This window comes from Haemaphysalis longicornis, unplaced genomic scaffold (assembly GCF_048455015.1).
Source record: "Haemaphysalis longicornis isolate Haplotype H1 unplaced genomic scaffold, Haemaphysalis longicornis Haplotype H1 scaffold_10, whole genome shotgun sequence".
Lineage (NCBI taxonomy): Eukaryota > Metazoa > Arthropoda > Arachnida > Ixodida > Ixodidae > Haemaphysalis > Haemaphysalis longicornis.
In genome coordinates, this window is record NW_027526204.1 from 103,378,329 (window position 1) to 103,392,784 (window position 14,456).

Below are 14,456 nucleotides of genomic sequence, written 5' to 3' on the forward strand. Positions count from 1 at the left end.
TCATCCTGAATGAGCACCCTTTATCTAATTGTCCTTCTGTCGTACGCCATATTATGAACACGTCCTATCAGTCGCACGTTATCTAATATTTACAAGACGATGTAATGCTGTCGATAAGGCGTACACATCTCGAAGCTATCCGAAGCACAACTGGTCATTTACTTCCAGATGTGAGGGGTTGAGTAAGTTTTGTACGAGCGTGGTAATTTGGGCGAAAAAGATTTCCTTGTTAGCCTTAGAGGAGAATGACGTCATGGACATTTGATATGGGGCTGGTTTTGATGTGTAGGGGCGTAGCAAAAGGCACTGTGTATTCATAGGTAGCACATCCGACAGCTGTATTGAGAGCTGTATGCCCCAGATTGTGCTGCCCGACTTTTCGCTGATACTGACCGCATATCTCGGTACTCAGATAGCGTGCACCAATCGCTAATACTGTTCGGAGCTCAATATGTTTTTGTTCATTAAAAAAGGAATAACTGCGCAATAAACCGATTCAACAGAATTAAGCTCTATGACCTCCTTTGCACGAGAGATAACTTCCTGCGTTGAACTTTTGTTTTGTGAATATTTCCAGCAGTTTTGCAGCGCAAGACTTGTACCAACGTAAAAAAAAACAATCACATGACGCTTAGTTTAGCGTAGTTGTGCAATTAAGTCAGAGCCTCCTAATACCCACGTTTAAGGCAAATGCAAACCTAAGTGAACACTGCCCACTCTAATGTCAGGGACATCAGTGAGTGAACGCACGCATTTCTTCTAAACGGTGATAGCAAAGTAGGATCCACAGTAATACAGTCAAACCCGGCTATAACGAACCCGGATAGAGCGAACTATGCTATATATCGAACAAAAATATTTCAGTTACGGAAATACATGAGAAACATATTCCTTATAACGAAGTTCACATCCGATATATCGAACTCTGGGCGCCTAGAATGGCCGCCGAAATGCATGATCTCGGAGCGGCGACTGAGATGTGGATTGGCCGCGACCACGGAGCAAGAGCCGTGACTGAGGCATTGCGCCTCGTACGGAGCGACGTGACGCCCAATACTTTCCGGAACTGCTTCCGATGCGCGGGACTCGCGACGGAACCCGCCCAGTCAGTGAGTGCGGACCAAGACAGCATGCAGCATCGGTGAACTGTGGGAAGAGCTCGCCAACGTTCCCGATGATGTCGCCAGTGAAATCCGTCCGACGCTTATAATGAAGCGCTTTCGGCCGTCGATGTGCTCCGCTAATGCTTCTTAGATTTTTGAGGACACGGACTCAGAACTGGTGCAAACAATGTTTCGTGTAGAGAATGCTATAGTTGAAGCCGCCAAAACGAAAGTGAAAACAAAAATGCCCTCCCCCCCCCCTTTTTTTTTTGCAACGTGGGCAGTTAAGGCGGAAAGTAGCTTTGATACTTGCAATAAATTGATTATTTTGGTCTGGTAATGGCTACTGTAATGTGTTCATTTCTGCATACGCGGATGGCGGAGTTGAGGAGGGGGCGGGGGGCTCTCGCGGATTGCGAACTCGTAACAATAAGCTCGTTATAGGCGGGTTCGGCTATATAGAACTATTGGATATATCGAACTAATCGCGGTGCATATTGCAGTTCGCTATAAACGGGTTTGACTGTATTAGTTTAGGTATAGACGAGGTGTTTGTTTCTAGACAAGGTGTCGTATTATAGAAACAGATATTCCTTCAGTGACGAAAAAAGAATAGAAAGGTTGGCTAGTTGGATAGTGTTCATGACGAAACACAACAAACAGCGTCTAGGTAGGGCGGTAACACACAAAAAAAGCAGTGTCTTTTTACAAGTTTACGTCCTGTCTATAAGTTCCACTGTTTGCCGTTTTTATAATGAACCGTTGCCGTTTTTATATAAGGGACGAGCAGTCCACGGTAACGCAAAAGCCCAGCAAAGAGCACAGAAATGCATCAAGGTTTTACCGACAGCCTCATTTCAAAAAGAGCTGGCTTTGTTTTGTGGTGAATAACCTCGCGGGCGGACCCACCCAAATTTTGTGATAACATTAAAAAAAAAAAAAACTTTTTCGGGCTATAAAACGATATTTATCGTAAACGCAAGCAATTTTTGCTGGGAAAGTCGACCGTCCAGAAACCTTCGAGAACTGCTTGGGAAAAATGATAGTTCACGTTCCGCTATGTCTTTTTTCGTGAGTACTCGAATACGAACACTGAAATGGTGGTTTTCAAGATGCTTAATATTTTTTATATATTTTTTTTCTGTCAAGAGCTACTGCCGATAGAATTACCTTTGATGACGTAGGTGTCCCTGGAACCTGGTAAGCTAGTCTGTTGAACTTTAAATTGTTCACAAAGTTGAGATTACAACTGCGTCGAATTACTTTGCATAATGTTAAATACTTCTGTGCAAACAGCCTCGAAGGAACTGTGATGAGCTGGAAAGCTGCTGTTGATAAATCCTAATCTCTGTGGTGTATTTATATAGATTATTGGGAGAATGGTTTACTCCTAATTTCAAAAACATTTCTGAACACAATATATTCTGCGGGTCCAAACGGAACAGTACAAGGAGATAAAAAAAATGAAAAGACATCTCTAAGAGCATTTCTCATGGTCGAGACAGACGTACACGAAAGTGATAGCTTAGGCTTGTTGGAGCAACATCGCTACGACAAAAACAGCCCCGACACAGACAAGGACATGCGTCACCCCCTTCCTTTGTCTGTGTCAAAACTCGGGTTAATTGGTTTTTAAAGACACGCGCGCTAGAAGCCGAGAGAAGAGGAAACCGGCGACACGGAAAACCGCGCGTAATAACGAAGGCGTTCCTCCGACCTTCCGCAGCTCCGGTAATATACATGCCACCACTAAAATCCCAGCTTGCTTCAGCACACAGATGCGAAAGAATCAAGAGCTTGGGCACTATTGCCACAACATAACTGGCCAGTTTGACGCCTCTTTGGTAAATAGACAGCTCAGATAGGAGTGATAAAAGCGTATCGTAGTTCTCGTGCCCTTAGAAACTGCCAAATGAGGGGATGCAAAAAAGGAGGTTGAGTATGGTCCTCGTAAAACGGCTGTAAGTCGAGCGCTCTAATGCAAGGGCCGCAAAACAAATTAGGTTGCATCTAAGAAGTCGCTGTAACAGTGGCCAGCATCGTCTCTTTCACTACATTAGGTAATGAGAGATAACAATTTTAAAACGATCCATATAACGCTGCTTCCTCCACTCTCTCGCGGCGTTTGGGAAACGGCTATAAGAATATTGTTAACTTCCGTAGTAATCGGGACTACGCGGAATCTGGACGGCCTCAACCGGGCCGTGAACACGAAACTTGGACCACTCGCGCGCGCGATAACAACGGCGCAGTTGGAGAGAACCGTTGCGAATGGTCTCATACAGCGCCCACCTTTTGCGAGGTACGGCGTAGGCTCCGATGAGGGCGATGCATAGCGCCAGCAGGACAACGGTCAGCACGAACCAGACCCATCGGCGGCCCCTCATGGTCGCCCGAACAGAGTACAAAAAACTTTCCCCTCCGCCTCTCTGAGTGTCCGCCAGCCGGTCCTGCTTGAGGTGCGTGCCGACGTTTGCCTGGCCGGCCTCTGCGGCGAAGGAGTCCGACGACATCGCGCCGATTGCAGCAGCACGCCGCCCGGGGCGCTGATATCCAGCCGCCGGATCGGTGGCTGGCTGTAGCTGATAGCCCTGTCGTCGCTGCCCCGGCTGGTAGTCGCAGCGGTGGCAGCGCGGGAACACTCACGGACTTGTCTGCGGTTTCTTCGGAGGTGCTGCACTGAATCAAATTCGAATCTTTTACGCGCCGAAGCTGCGATGATGATGACAATGATTGCAGAGCTCCCCTTTTTGGGGGGTCACGGTTAAAAAGCCACCTTGAAGTTATAAAGCTGGACCCCAAGGCTCGCCGGAGCCTAAAAGGTAGTAGTAGGAATATGTGCATTTTTATTGTGCAAATACAGCTAAGCCTAGCAAAGTTATTTTCGCCTGTCAATGTTACTCCGTAAAATATTCGTGGTATGCGTGTGGTGGAGTTGAAAATTGTTAGTATTCGGGTGTACGAGGCCCTGTCTAAAACATGGAAATAGGCATGATAAAAGATAGCTTGCAAGGTAGCCGTTAGTAGATGCGATATGGGTTCTGCTTAGCGACGAAGAAATAAATTTGGCATGTTGTGAGGGCCTCCAGACATCCTCAGCTGATACGAAGTTTGCCTCGGGAATTGAAGAGCTAAGATCAGGTTGGAAGAATACTAAGGGAAAATACTCGGTTATGTTGGCTAATTAAGTGGGATCAGTAATGAGTATCGTCGTGTTCTGTCGGATCTCAGCGTTTCTTCTTACTGACCATGTACTGCCAAAATTCAGCTGAGTTAGTTTTCATTTTAAATAAAGGTCGGTAATGTATACGACAAAATATTTCTAAATGGCCAGTAACTATCTGTTATTAAAGCGGTTTGAAGATTCCTAATGAATTCGGGATAGCCTGTCTTTTTTTCTTTGGGCAATATGTTTCGGTTATCCCAGGTATATATATATGTTACCTCCAATGGGACGAATTCGTTACCAAGAAATGAAATATTTAATACAAGCGCTAACTGTCCATCAAAATCATAGCATAACTCCCCGGCGCTGTTACACGGTAGCGAGCCCACAATTTTCAGATTTCATTATGTATGAATCATCGTTGGCATGAGCGAAATCGTTGCCATATTTAATGAGGTGCGTTTAGTCTTGTAGCAATTATTAGCGCACAAGTGAACAGCACAAGACTACGCCCCGATATGCACTATTCTAGGCATATTCGTACTCATCCATACTTTTCCTCACAAAAACAAGCTCAAAGGTGAAGCTACTATTACCGCATACACAAGTGCTTTCGCGGATGACTTGTGACGGAAAGCTGCTCGCCGCTCGTACTCATGCTGGTCGTACCCGGTCGCCCGGCTTCGCTGCCGTCAGCCAAGGAGGAGCTACGCCGCCGCCGTGACTTCGTGAGGCAAGCCGTCCCAAGGGGCGTAGCTTCAATTGAATCGCTGCTACAGGATCCAGACGCACCGACCCGACCGAGAAGGTCCAGGTAGAACCAGGGAGGAGGAAATGAAAGCTTTTGACCGGCGCGTTCCAAAGACCATCGATTTAGACGAGTTAAAAGCTGATTTCTTCTCTAGCTTTGAATATCACGAAAAGGATCACCTTGATCTGCTCCCAGGTCTACTTCGCCAGACCCTCCGCGCTTCCTTCCTTGGTTGCTGTTCAAAGTACCGGAGCGCCGAGCCTTGCTTTCACCGTCACTCAGTGAAATCACCCGTCGCTAATCGTCCCTCAAGGGAATCTGTTGCGACCTCCGCCAGTTGTTCCAGGCGTTGAGAATCCTCGCCAGCTGTGCAGACGTGTAGGGCGCAGACGCTCGGCCCACACGCGGAGTTCACGTTCGCCACATTCGACCTCCACCGTTCTCTTGCTGTCACCGGGGAGCGCTGCGGTCTTGCCGTGCCGAGGAACGCTGAAATCACGGCTCGGCGCTCCGGTACTCTGAACAGAAACCAGGGAAGGAACCGCGGAGGTTCTGACGATGTAGACCTAGAACGGATCAAGGTGGCCTTTTCGTGGTATTCATATATCTAGTGAAGAAGTCAGCTTCTAACTCGTCTAAATCGATGGTCTCCTGGACGCACTGTTCAAGAGCCTCCATTTCCTCATACGTGCTGTTGAGGGTGTGCAAGTACGAATGGATCTGCTCGGTCGGTGCGTCTGGATCCTGTAGCAGCTATTCAATTGCAGCTACGCCCCTTGGGATGGCTTGCCTCACGAAGTCACGGTGGCGACGTAGCTCCTCAATGGCAGACGGCAGCGAAGCCGGGCGACCGGGTGGCTTTAGCGCGAGCGGCGAGCAGCGTTCGAGGACGAGGCTTCCCGAATCAGCTGGATCCAAAGGAATCCCGAGCCTAGCGTACCTCGGCGTTTGCGCCGCGTCAAGTCGAGTCTGCTCGTGGTTCGATCTCCCGGGTTTCAGCACCAGAATGTCGCGGAAAGCGGCGTAGAAAAGAGCCACACAGCCAGTCGCCCGATTCCTCTTGTTGTTGTTCAACGTCTCATGGCGCATACCCACGCGGGGGATTGGCCAGGAATCGAGCAAGAAGGGGGCTAATTCGCCCGCTCAGAGCTTAGAAGTAGATACCTATCTGTTGGCATCCAGCAGCAGCACGAGATTGGAAGGAAGAATTGGCTACAAATTGAAAGTGGCAGTTGAATTTCAGAAAACATACCCGTGATAATAAAGGCTAACAGGGCAAACACCTGGTCTCGGACACACATGCATGAATGGCTGCAGCCACCCCTCGGTGACAATAACCCAGTGATGTGGCCCCTAGCGACAGTTGTACGGGCATGGAGATAGGAAGTCCAATTCGTTGTAATGGCCTGATAAGGTGACGTTGTCTGATAATTGAGAAACGACGGCAATGTAATAAGTAGTGATCTAGTGTCTCATGCTCACCGCAAATGGCACAAAGGGCGGAGGGGGCGAGACCAGACCTGGGGCTGAACACGAGCCACTGCCACGAGCGCGAGGAGCGAGCTATGTCCGCGTTCCCATGCCCGTACGAGCCGCCTCTTTATTATCATCAACATGACTTGCTCAAGATCACGTGTGATAATTACATTCACAGGATGTAATCCATCCATCCACCATTACTTCCACCATTACATTCATTACATGTAATGATTACAACCACCAGGGGCCTATTAATATGTTCACTGCAATTCTTACACAATGAAAAATGATGAATAAGCATGTCTAAGGGAGTATTGGGGCCATGTTAAATTGGGGCCATGTTAAAACATGGCCCCAATACTGGGGCCATGTTTTAACATTATTAAAGCTACGCATACGCGACAAGTCGGCACGCGGGGTAGCCGGACGTTGAGACTGTTGGGCTCGTGTTACTCAAATATTCTTCACCTTCTCAATAAACAGCGATTAGAGTCACTGTTATCTTCTGTTATGAAAAACTTGGCTCGTACACACATTGCGGAAAACTGATAACAGTGCTTGCTGGAAACAATGGGGCTAGACATTTATCGTCGCGTATCTGTTTGTTTTGCACTAGGGCCAATACCGCATCACCGGGTTTGCAATTATGCAAGGTCCGGTAGAAAACACCATGAGCCTACATGGTAGGTGCAACAACACTACGAAGGCTCCCTGGGGCGCGAACAGTGCGCTAACCAGGACATGATCTGGCTACCCTAGTGCAGTATTTGACCTTAGCGTCCCTACAAACCGAATGCAGCCTACGAGGGCCTCCAGCCCCAGCAGCTAAAGAGCCCCATAACGAGGTAAGCGTTACAGCAGAGGGTGGTAAAAATCTCTGGACCAGGACAGACAGTCTTTGGAACATGAACCTGACCATCGTCTAGCGAGGTCCGATTAGCTGTGCTATTGTAGGGGCTTTTAGGCATTAAATTTGATACCACCGGATTAAACGAGGTTCGAAGAAAAGGTGAGGGTTATAAGGATACATAGTATAGAAAACAGCGCAATGGACAAGACGCGTTAACATCAGACAAGGACAGGCGTTGTGGGATGGTGCCGCCAAAAATCAATTCGGGGTTTTCAACAAATTGTAACGTCAAATGGAAAAGGAAGTGAACACCAACCCACGAATTCATAGATGTATCTTAGCCGGCGGTAAGTTTTGTTCGATTTAAATTGAAAAGATGATAATCTATGACTTCGGAAAAAGGCTTCGGGTGGGAGGGAAGCGGTGTCGTTAGAACAACTTCAGAGTGATTGGAAGGAGCTGTAACTGCAGAGCGGAAAGCTTGGCAATCAGGAAAATCTAGGTACGTACATAAAATGCAATCAAACTACACTTTCTAACTTTAACCCCTGGTACAGTGCATGATAAGAAAAGCTACAATGCATGGTTCTGAGTTCTTCGCCGGTAAGCAACAAAACACTTCTCACTTACCAACACAAGCGTTACGCAAGGAACAGGCAGCTTTAACCCTGATCGCGCTGAATATTCATTGAGGTTTTTCACCTAGAAGCGGCCCTACTCCGTCGAATATGTCGGCGTACGATGTGCCCTTCGGTGTACCAGAAGCTTCGCGAGTACAATGTCAAAGGGAGGTACGCGCGGGGAGCGGGGTCATTCCACTGAGGTCGCACTGGCAGCTGGGTAATTGTGTAAAGCACCAAGAAAGGTAGACACGGTAAAGCTTCCATGATAACGGGCTCCGTCTTTTTTGCTTTTTCACAGGGCCGCGAGCATTGCAGGCCCCTTTCGCGCAGTATAACCATGAAACCCTACCCGCTTTATCAACGCCATAGAAAGAGACCACGGGCACTCCGGGCGTGGAAACAGCTCTCTTGACGCTATGAGGCTGTTATGGAGCGCTGCTGTTTCGGGTGCTCGCCTTGCTATGTGCTTTTGTTCAGCGAAGAGGGCTGTATTGTGTTTGTCACGGCGGAGGGGGATCACAAAAGCGAACGGAAAGCCGAGAGGTTATCCAGGCTTAGAGCCCGGATTGCTACTCGGCACTGGGGAAGGGGTGTTCAAGGGATGAAAGAGAGTGTAGGCGAAAAAGAGGGGATAGGAGCGAAACCACCTACACACTTTAGACCCTTTGTGGGCACTATAGTCTTTCATCCATGTTTGACACGGAGGGAGTTCATGCTACCGTATCGGCTAGATGTCTGAACCTTTTGCAACCCATATGAAAACAACAGACGGTCACCCCAATGTGATACAACGTATACAGAGCAAGATGTTGACGTTCGGCACTGCGATTATGATGACTTTATGGACCGCGCTTAATGCAGTCCCCTAAGGTTGTCGTGTTGAAACAAAAAAAGAAAATTTTTCGCGCATGTGTACGTGCCCTGTGCGCTTATGTGTGTGTTCGACATACGCGTCATGTGTGCATAAGAAGCCTAACGCTGTGTATTTTTGAGGCTAAATCTACAAGCCATCAGATTTTTTAACTTGGACTACAAAACTTAGACACAAACTCGTTGTGATAACTTTGCATCATTGGGGAAGTCTGGGGGCCGAGTGGTCACCACGATCATTGATTCGGAAGCAGGGGGCACTGGGTGAGGTATTCAGCACTACTACTTCAGCACTACTGAAGTGTCAAGACGTGGGATCGGGTACTTGTGCGTCATAATACTGGTGAAGCAACAAAAATACGATGAAAATAAGTGGTTTTAATAGCGAAGTGCATTGAACCCCGTTATAACGAAGTCTTCGGTACAGGAAACTGGCTTCATTAGAAAGGGTATTTCATTAAGAGTGGGGATGATTTGGTCTCTGTGCGCTGCTGTGGGGGGCGTTAAACACTTTGAATAGGGTGGTTTAGATAGATAGATAGATAAATAGATAGATAGATAGATAGATAGATAGATAGATAGATAGATAGATAGATAGATAGATAGATAGATAGATAGATAGATAGATAGATAGATAGATAGATAGACGGATGGATGGATGGATGGATGGATGGATGGATGGATGGATGGATGGATGGATGGATGGATGGATGGATGGATGGATGCATGGATGGATGGATAGATAGATAGATAGATAGATAGATAGATAGATAGATAGATAGATAGATAGATAGATAGATAGATAGATAGATAGATAGATAGATAGATAGATAGATAGATAGATGGATGGATGGATGGATGGATGAATGGATGTATGTATGGATGGATGGATGTGTAGCGGCCACTTCGTCATCGACAACAAGCGCCTAGCATCATCATCATGGGCCGGTACCATCGGCAGCAGCGCGTGGCTTGGGCACGCAGGACGAGCCACGCGAAAAAAAAAAAAAAGAACGCCCAGGCTTCTGCGCTGCTCGGCCGCATTCTATGAGAGCTCCTCGACTCGCAGGCTCCTGCTGCCACCGAATCTTCTCTGTTAATAAATGTAGGGCCAGCCGCACGACCACATTGGACACTCGTAGTTAAATCTCGAAGAATATTGTTTGACCGGTATTAAAAATAAAAAAAAACACCACTATCTTTTAAGTCTGTGCGGACCAACTCTCGTATAACTTGAAGTAATTCAAGAAAAAGATTGAGGAAAATTTTTAGTGGCACAAAAAGTTTCCTTGGGTAGGAGATTTCTGAATTCTTAAGAATACCTGGGGGGTTTAAATTATGGGCTCCATCTTTGTTCCAGGTCTGGGCTCTATCTTTGTTCATTGAAAATAGATTCGCCATGAAAACCTTATTTTACAGTTGGAACACAGGTACACAGCCTTTTTTTTGTATCTGGTGTTGATTCTCGATCGCGGGAAAGGGCGCGTGCGTGGGCACTTGGGAGAAGATGAGAAAGAAGTGCGCGGTGTTGTGCGCGCGGTCGGGATTGGTCGTGAGAGAGGCTTCTGTTCCGGACAAAAAAAGCTGGTGTAGGTATACTTTTACCTGCGCTTGACTGGAAATTTCCTTGCGCCTTCCAAATTTCACGTCAATATATTTGGCAGAATTTTTAGGAATCACGCTAGGTCTTCGTAAGCTCAGCGAAGAGCATTCCCAGGTGATCATTGTGACGGATTCTTTTTCGGTCTGCTCCGCTTTATCTTCACCAACCGTTTCTCCACTTCGCCGATCGCTGTCGATGCTTATACCGGCACATGTCAGGGAAATCCGTCTAGTCTGGGTCCCACGGCACAGAGGTGTTGAACTTAACGAAACCGCTGATTACCTGACAGGAGTAGCACTGAATGGTCCTCTGGTTGATACTGGGTCCCCGATAGCCTACGTTGTTGCAAATAGGTTTCGAAGGTACAGTTCGCTGGACAGCTTCCCACCAGACAGTATCGCTGGCTGCACTGGCATTGAGCATCTCCGGTACTCTTGGAGGTGTGACTTTGCGCAGTCTCGACTGTGCGAGGTCACACTGACTTGCTTTCGATGCCGAACACCTAATTTGAATTTTTATCTACACCTAGCACGCATAGCCCCATCGGCCATGTGCGGCTTCTGTCAAGAGGAGGAAACAATTGACCACTTCCTGTTGTCTTGCCGGCGGTTCTCCTCCATCCGAAATCGTTACCTGGAGATTCCCCTCCGGCGCCTGGGTCTCGCCTTGTCGGTGCCTAATTTATTGTCATTTGGGGCAGTCGGGCTTGGTTGGTGCAACGGGGACGTTTGTCGCGCGCTTCACTCTTTTATTGCCGGAACAGGTCGCTTGCCTTGTTAATCAATCGCATCAACCAATTTTAATCGGTCATTGAAATACCTGTTGTTAAAGCAGTATAGAATTTTTTTTTTGGTTCCAAAATTCTTACATCACTGTACCCTATGTTCGCTTAGTTTGAAACTAATTCATAAGCTTCTTAAACAGTGAAACCACAATCAGACTTGGCCAACTTGGGTTTTAATTCCTCGTCTGTCTTATGAGCAGTGGGAGAGCGTGTTGTTCATTTCCAGTCCGGAAGACCAGCTTCGGTTGGTTGAAAGGGCTGTCGCAGCTGGCACCACGAATGGGGTCCTGAAATGAGGACACCACTCCACATTTTTTTTTGCTAATAAAGAAGTTTATTCTCTCTCTCTCTCTCTGACTTGGCCAATCCCCCAGAGTGGGTACGTGCCATTCTTGTTATGGCTCCAACCAACCAACCAACGAAATAAAAGTTGAAGGTGTTCCGAACGGTAGCGCGGCGTCGGGTCTTCTCGAGTTATCTGGTGTTACGATCGGCGTACGGTGTTGCGAAGATCGTCCTCAATACTATCGGATTCAGCCACCCAAGCCTTCCGTCGTACGGTCACCCCCCTTATTCAGCGGGAAGTGGCCCGGACTTGTGCGCAATGACGCGGCGGAGACTGACGCTGCTGCTCGACACAAGCCGCTTTCGGCGTAGTCACGGTCACCCAAGCGCCCGTTGGCGAGGGCAGCCACAATGACCGAGAACGTCGAACGGAGATGGTGACAAGGCGTCGCGCGGCGCCGCCCGTTTGGCGGAAAGCTAAGTGTTCCTGTCTTCTTCGGCGGCGAGTTACGCATCGTGGGAACCCTTTGTGGAGTGTCCGAAACGTCGCTGTTCAACGAGCGCCCGACGCCGGATCACCGACGGGGCCCAGGCGCCCTCCTGTCGCTTCAACCTCGGGTGGTTCGACCTTAGTAAGATTGCACCACCGAAGTCAACCTTACGCTGAGCTGTGCGAGAGGAAAACTGCCTTCTCTCTGTGTGTGTGTGGGCGTCAATTTCAGTGCCATGGATTTTCGTGATTGGTGCGTTCCTGAATACAACGGGACAAAAGATGAAAGCGGGCGGACCCAACCTGGTTATTTAATCTCGCGCGCCCAGGAGCGCAGAATCCTGCTCACTCAGTCAAACGCCATGTAAATTTCTGTACATCAAGTTGCTTCCTTCGCCCTACTCGGCCTCAATGTTTGCCGCAACTCAGGACAAGCGGACGTCATCACCGGTCACGCTACCAGATCCGCAACACTGGTATAGCAGCGAATAATTGTTGCGAAGCCCTCGTTGCATTTGCTGTCTTTCCCTGTTGTTTAGAACTACTTTCGGCCGTCAAGGCCCCCGTTTTACTCAGAAACCAATGTAGCCTGTGTTTGCGCCCCGACCGACCGAAAGACGCGGCTATGGGGTGAGGAGACCTTACTGGCCGAGTGTCGCAGGGGCTCGGGTTTCGGCGTTGTAGAAGATTCTGCACCCCCTGTGGTGTTCGTTCCGGGCTCAGAGCCCTCTCTATTTCCAACGGCTGTTACCGGTTTTTTCTACACTTTACTGCACTGTTTTGTCTCAACTATTTCGTTTACATCAATAATTATATTGCCGAAGTGCGCGTTTTCGGTCTCAAACTTTGTGTCTGTTAGTGTTTGGTTTCTTTCCTTTTGGTGGGAACATGGCTAATTGGTGTTAAGAAGTGTCTCCCCAATTAGTTGTGGGAAATGTGTCCAGAATGCGCTTTTTTAGTGGCCTGGTCGAAACAAATCAAAGCCCTCTCCGCCGGGTTCACAGGGAGCAGCTGCCGGCGCCGGCGGCGTCTCACGTCAGAAACATTGGCGCCCGTCGTCGGTCCCTTAATTCTCCAGGACACCTTCACCATCAGCTATGTTCCGTTTAGTACTCCTGCTCTCTTGACTATTTTCTCATTTCATGGAATTGTTGTTTAAAATGTCTATGCGTTAAAGGTCTGCCAATGTTATTAGTAAATTAAAGCAGTTAACCTTAAAAATGCTGAAGCTTCTCGACTGCTCCACTGCCGATCATCATGCCACCGCAGCGTCAGAGAACGGACAATTTTCGTAGCTGCATAATAGTCAGCTGTACTGCAAAGTTTTCTCTCTCTGCATTTTAGCGCAAATAAAAATCACGCGGAGACTGCACGTGCTTTACGCTGTGCTTCCCTTTATCAGCGAAGAAGGCTTTATGGAATGCTTTAATTATATATACTTCTCACCATGATCTCCCATCGCCCCTCCTTCCCATTGTACTTGCAAACTCGGGTCCGAGGTTTCGGGCAATGGCAAAAGCCTTCGCGTGTCTCTTTGTTGTTATGCAAAGGTGTATCCATTATTACATTCCTCCTGCAGGCTAATTGTATAGGCTATGGCGGCTGATCTGACGCTTATATTTTTCGCGTACAAAATTTAAAAAAACTCTACAACTACTCTTGTATAGTTTATATATTTTATTCTCTATATTTATTTATTTATATTTATTTGTATTATTTACATTTGCCTTTATAATTGTTATTTTATATTTTTATATTTATATATTATTAAATTTTATATGCGTTGTCAAAATTTCACCCCCCGCGACAAAAATCCTGGGTGTGCTAATGCTAGGAAGTCGCGCGGTCTGCTCGCTGCGGCTGTGCCAGCCATGCTGAAGCACGACGAACAAACACACAAAAAGAGAAAACTTACATCTACGGAAACTGCGAGCACTCGATTAATAGTAAAGCGCGATGTTACGCAAATAATTCAAGAGGTTTCAAAGAAAAATTCACCGGTGGGCGTCGGTGGGATCAGTGGTCAGCAGGTGACGAACAAACGGCGTGGTGGGCAAAGCGGCAGTGATGGCACTGTTCGGCACGAAAGAGACGCCTGAACGGCGTTTTGGTGGTCACCGGCGAAATGCCGACGCGAAAGCGTCGCTTGACAGTCTCTCAAGTGGGCTCGCGGTAGAGTAGAACCGAGGGCGGCAGATAAGGATCGCTGCAGAACTCAGGCCCGAAGGACAACGGGTGGCGTCCCCAAGGGCCTGGAACTAGCTCCGCTATTGGTTACTGTCAACACCGGCGAGCTGCTTTCTGGTCGGCGAGTCCCAAAGCTCCACTCGATGTTCGACTCCCACGGGTTGAATGAGGTTGCTTGCTGATGTTGATGGCGATTTTGATAATCTCAGATTGTGTGAAACCCATTCAGGGCGATTGGCAAGTGGTCATTAATGCCAATCACAGG

At 47.8% G+C, this 14,456-nt stretch overlaps 1 protein-coding gene across 2 annotated transcripts in view; it reads right to left on the reverse strand.

Moving 5' to 3' along the window:
- The window catches only part of LOC144159003 (venom serine carboxypeptidase-like), a 33,274-nt gene extending 19,128 nt beyond the window's left edge, over positions 1–14,146 (reverse strand). Inside the window, exons 1-2 of one of the 2 annotated variants that reach the window (XM_077690229.1) lie at positions 14,003–14,146; positions 3,396–3,777 (exon numbers count right to left, since the gene is read on the reverse strand). In XM_077690229.1, coding sequence (XP_077546355.1) covers positions 3,396–3,616 — 221 coding nt within the window. In that variant the 5' untranslated portion in view covers positions 3,617–3,777; positions 14,003–14,146. Of the gene's footprint in view, positions 1–3,395; positions 3,783–14,002 lie in introns of both variants that reach the window. The other variant, XM_077690230.1, reaches the window with a different exon arrangement.
- Positions 14,147–14,456: the final 310 nt, after the last annotated feature.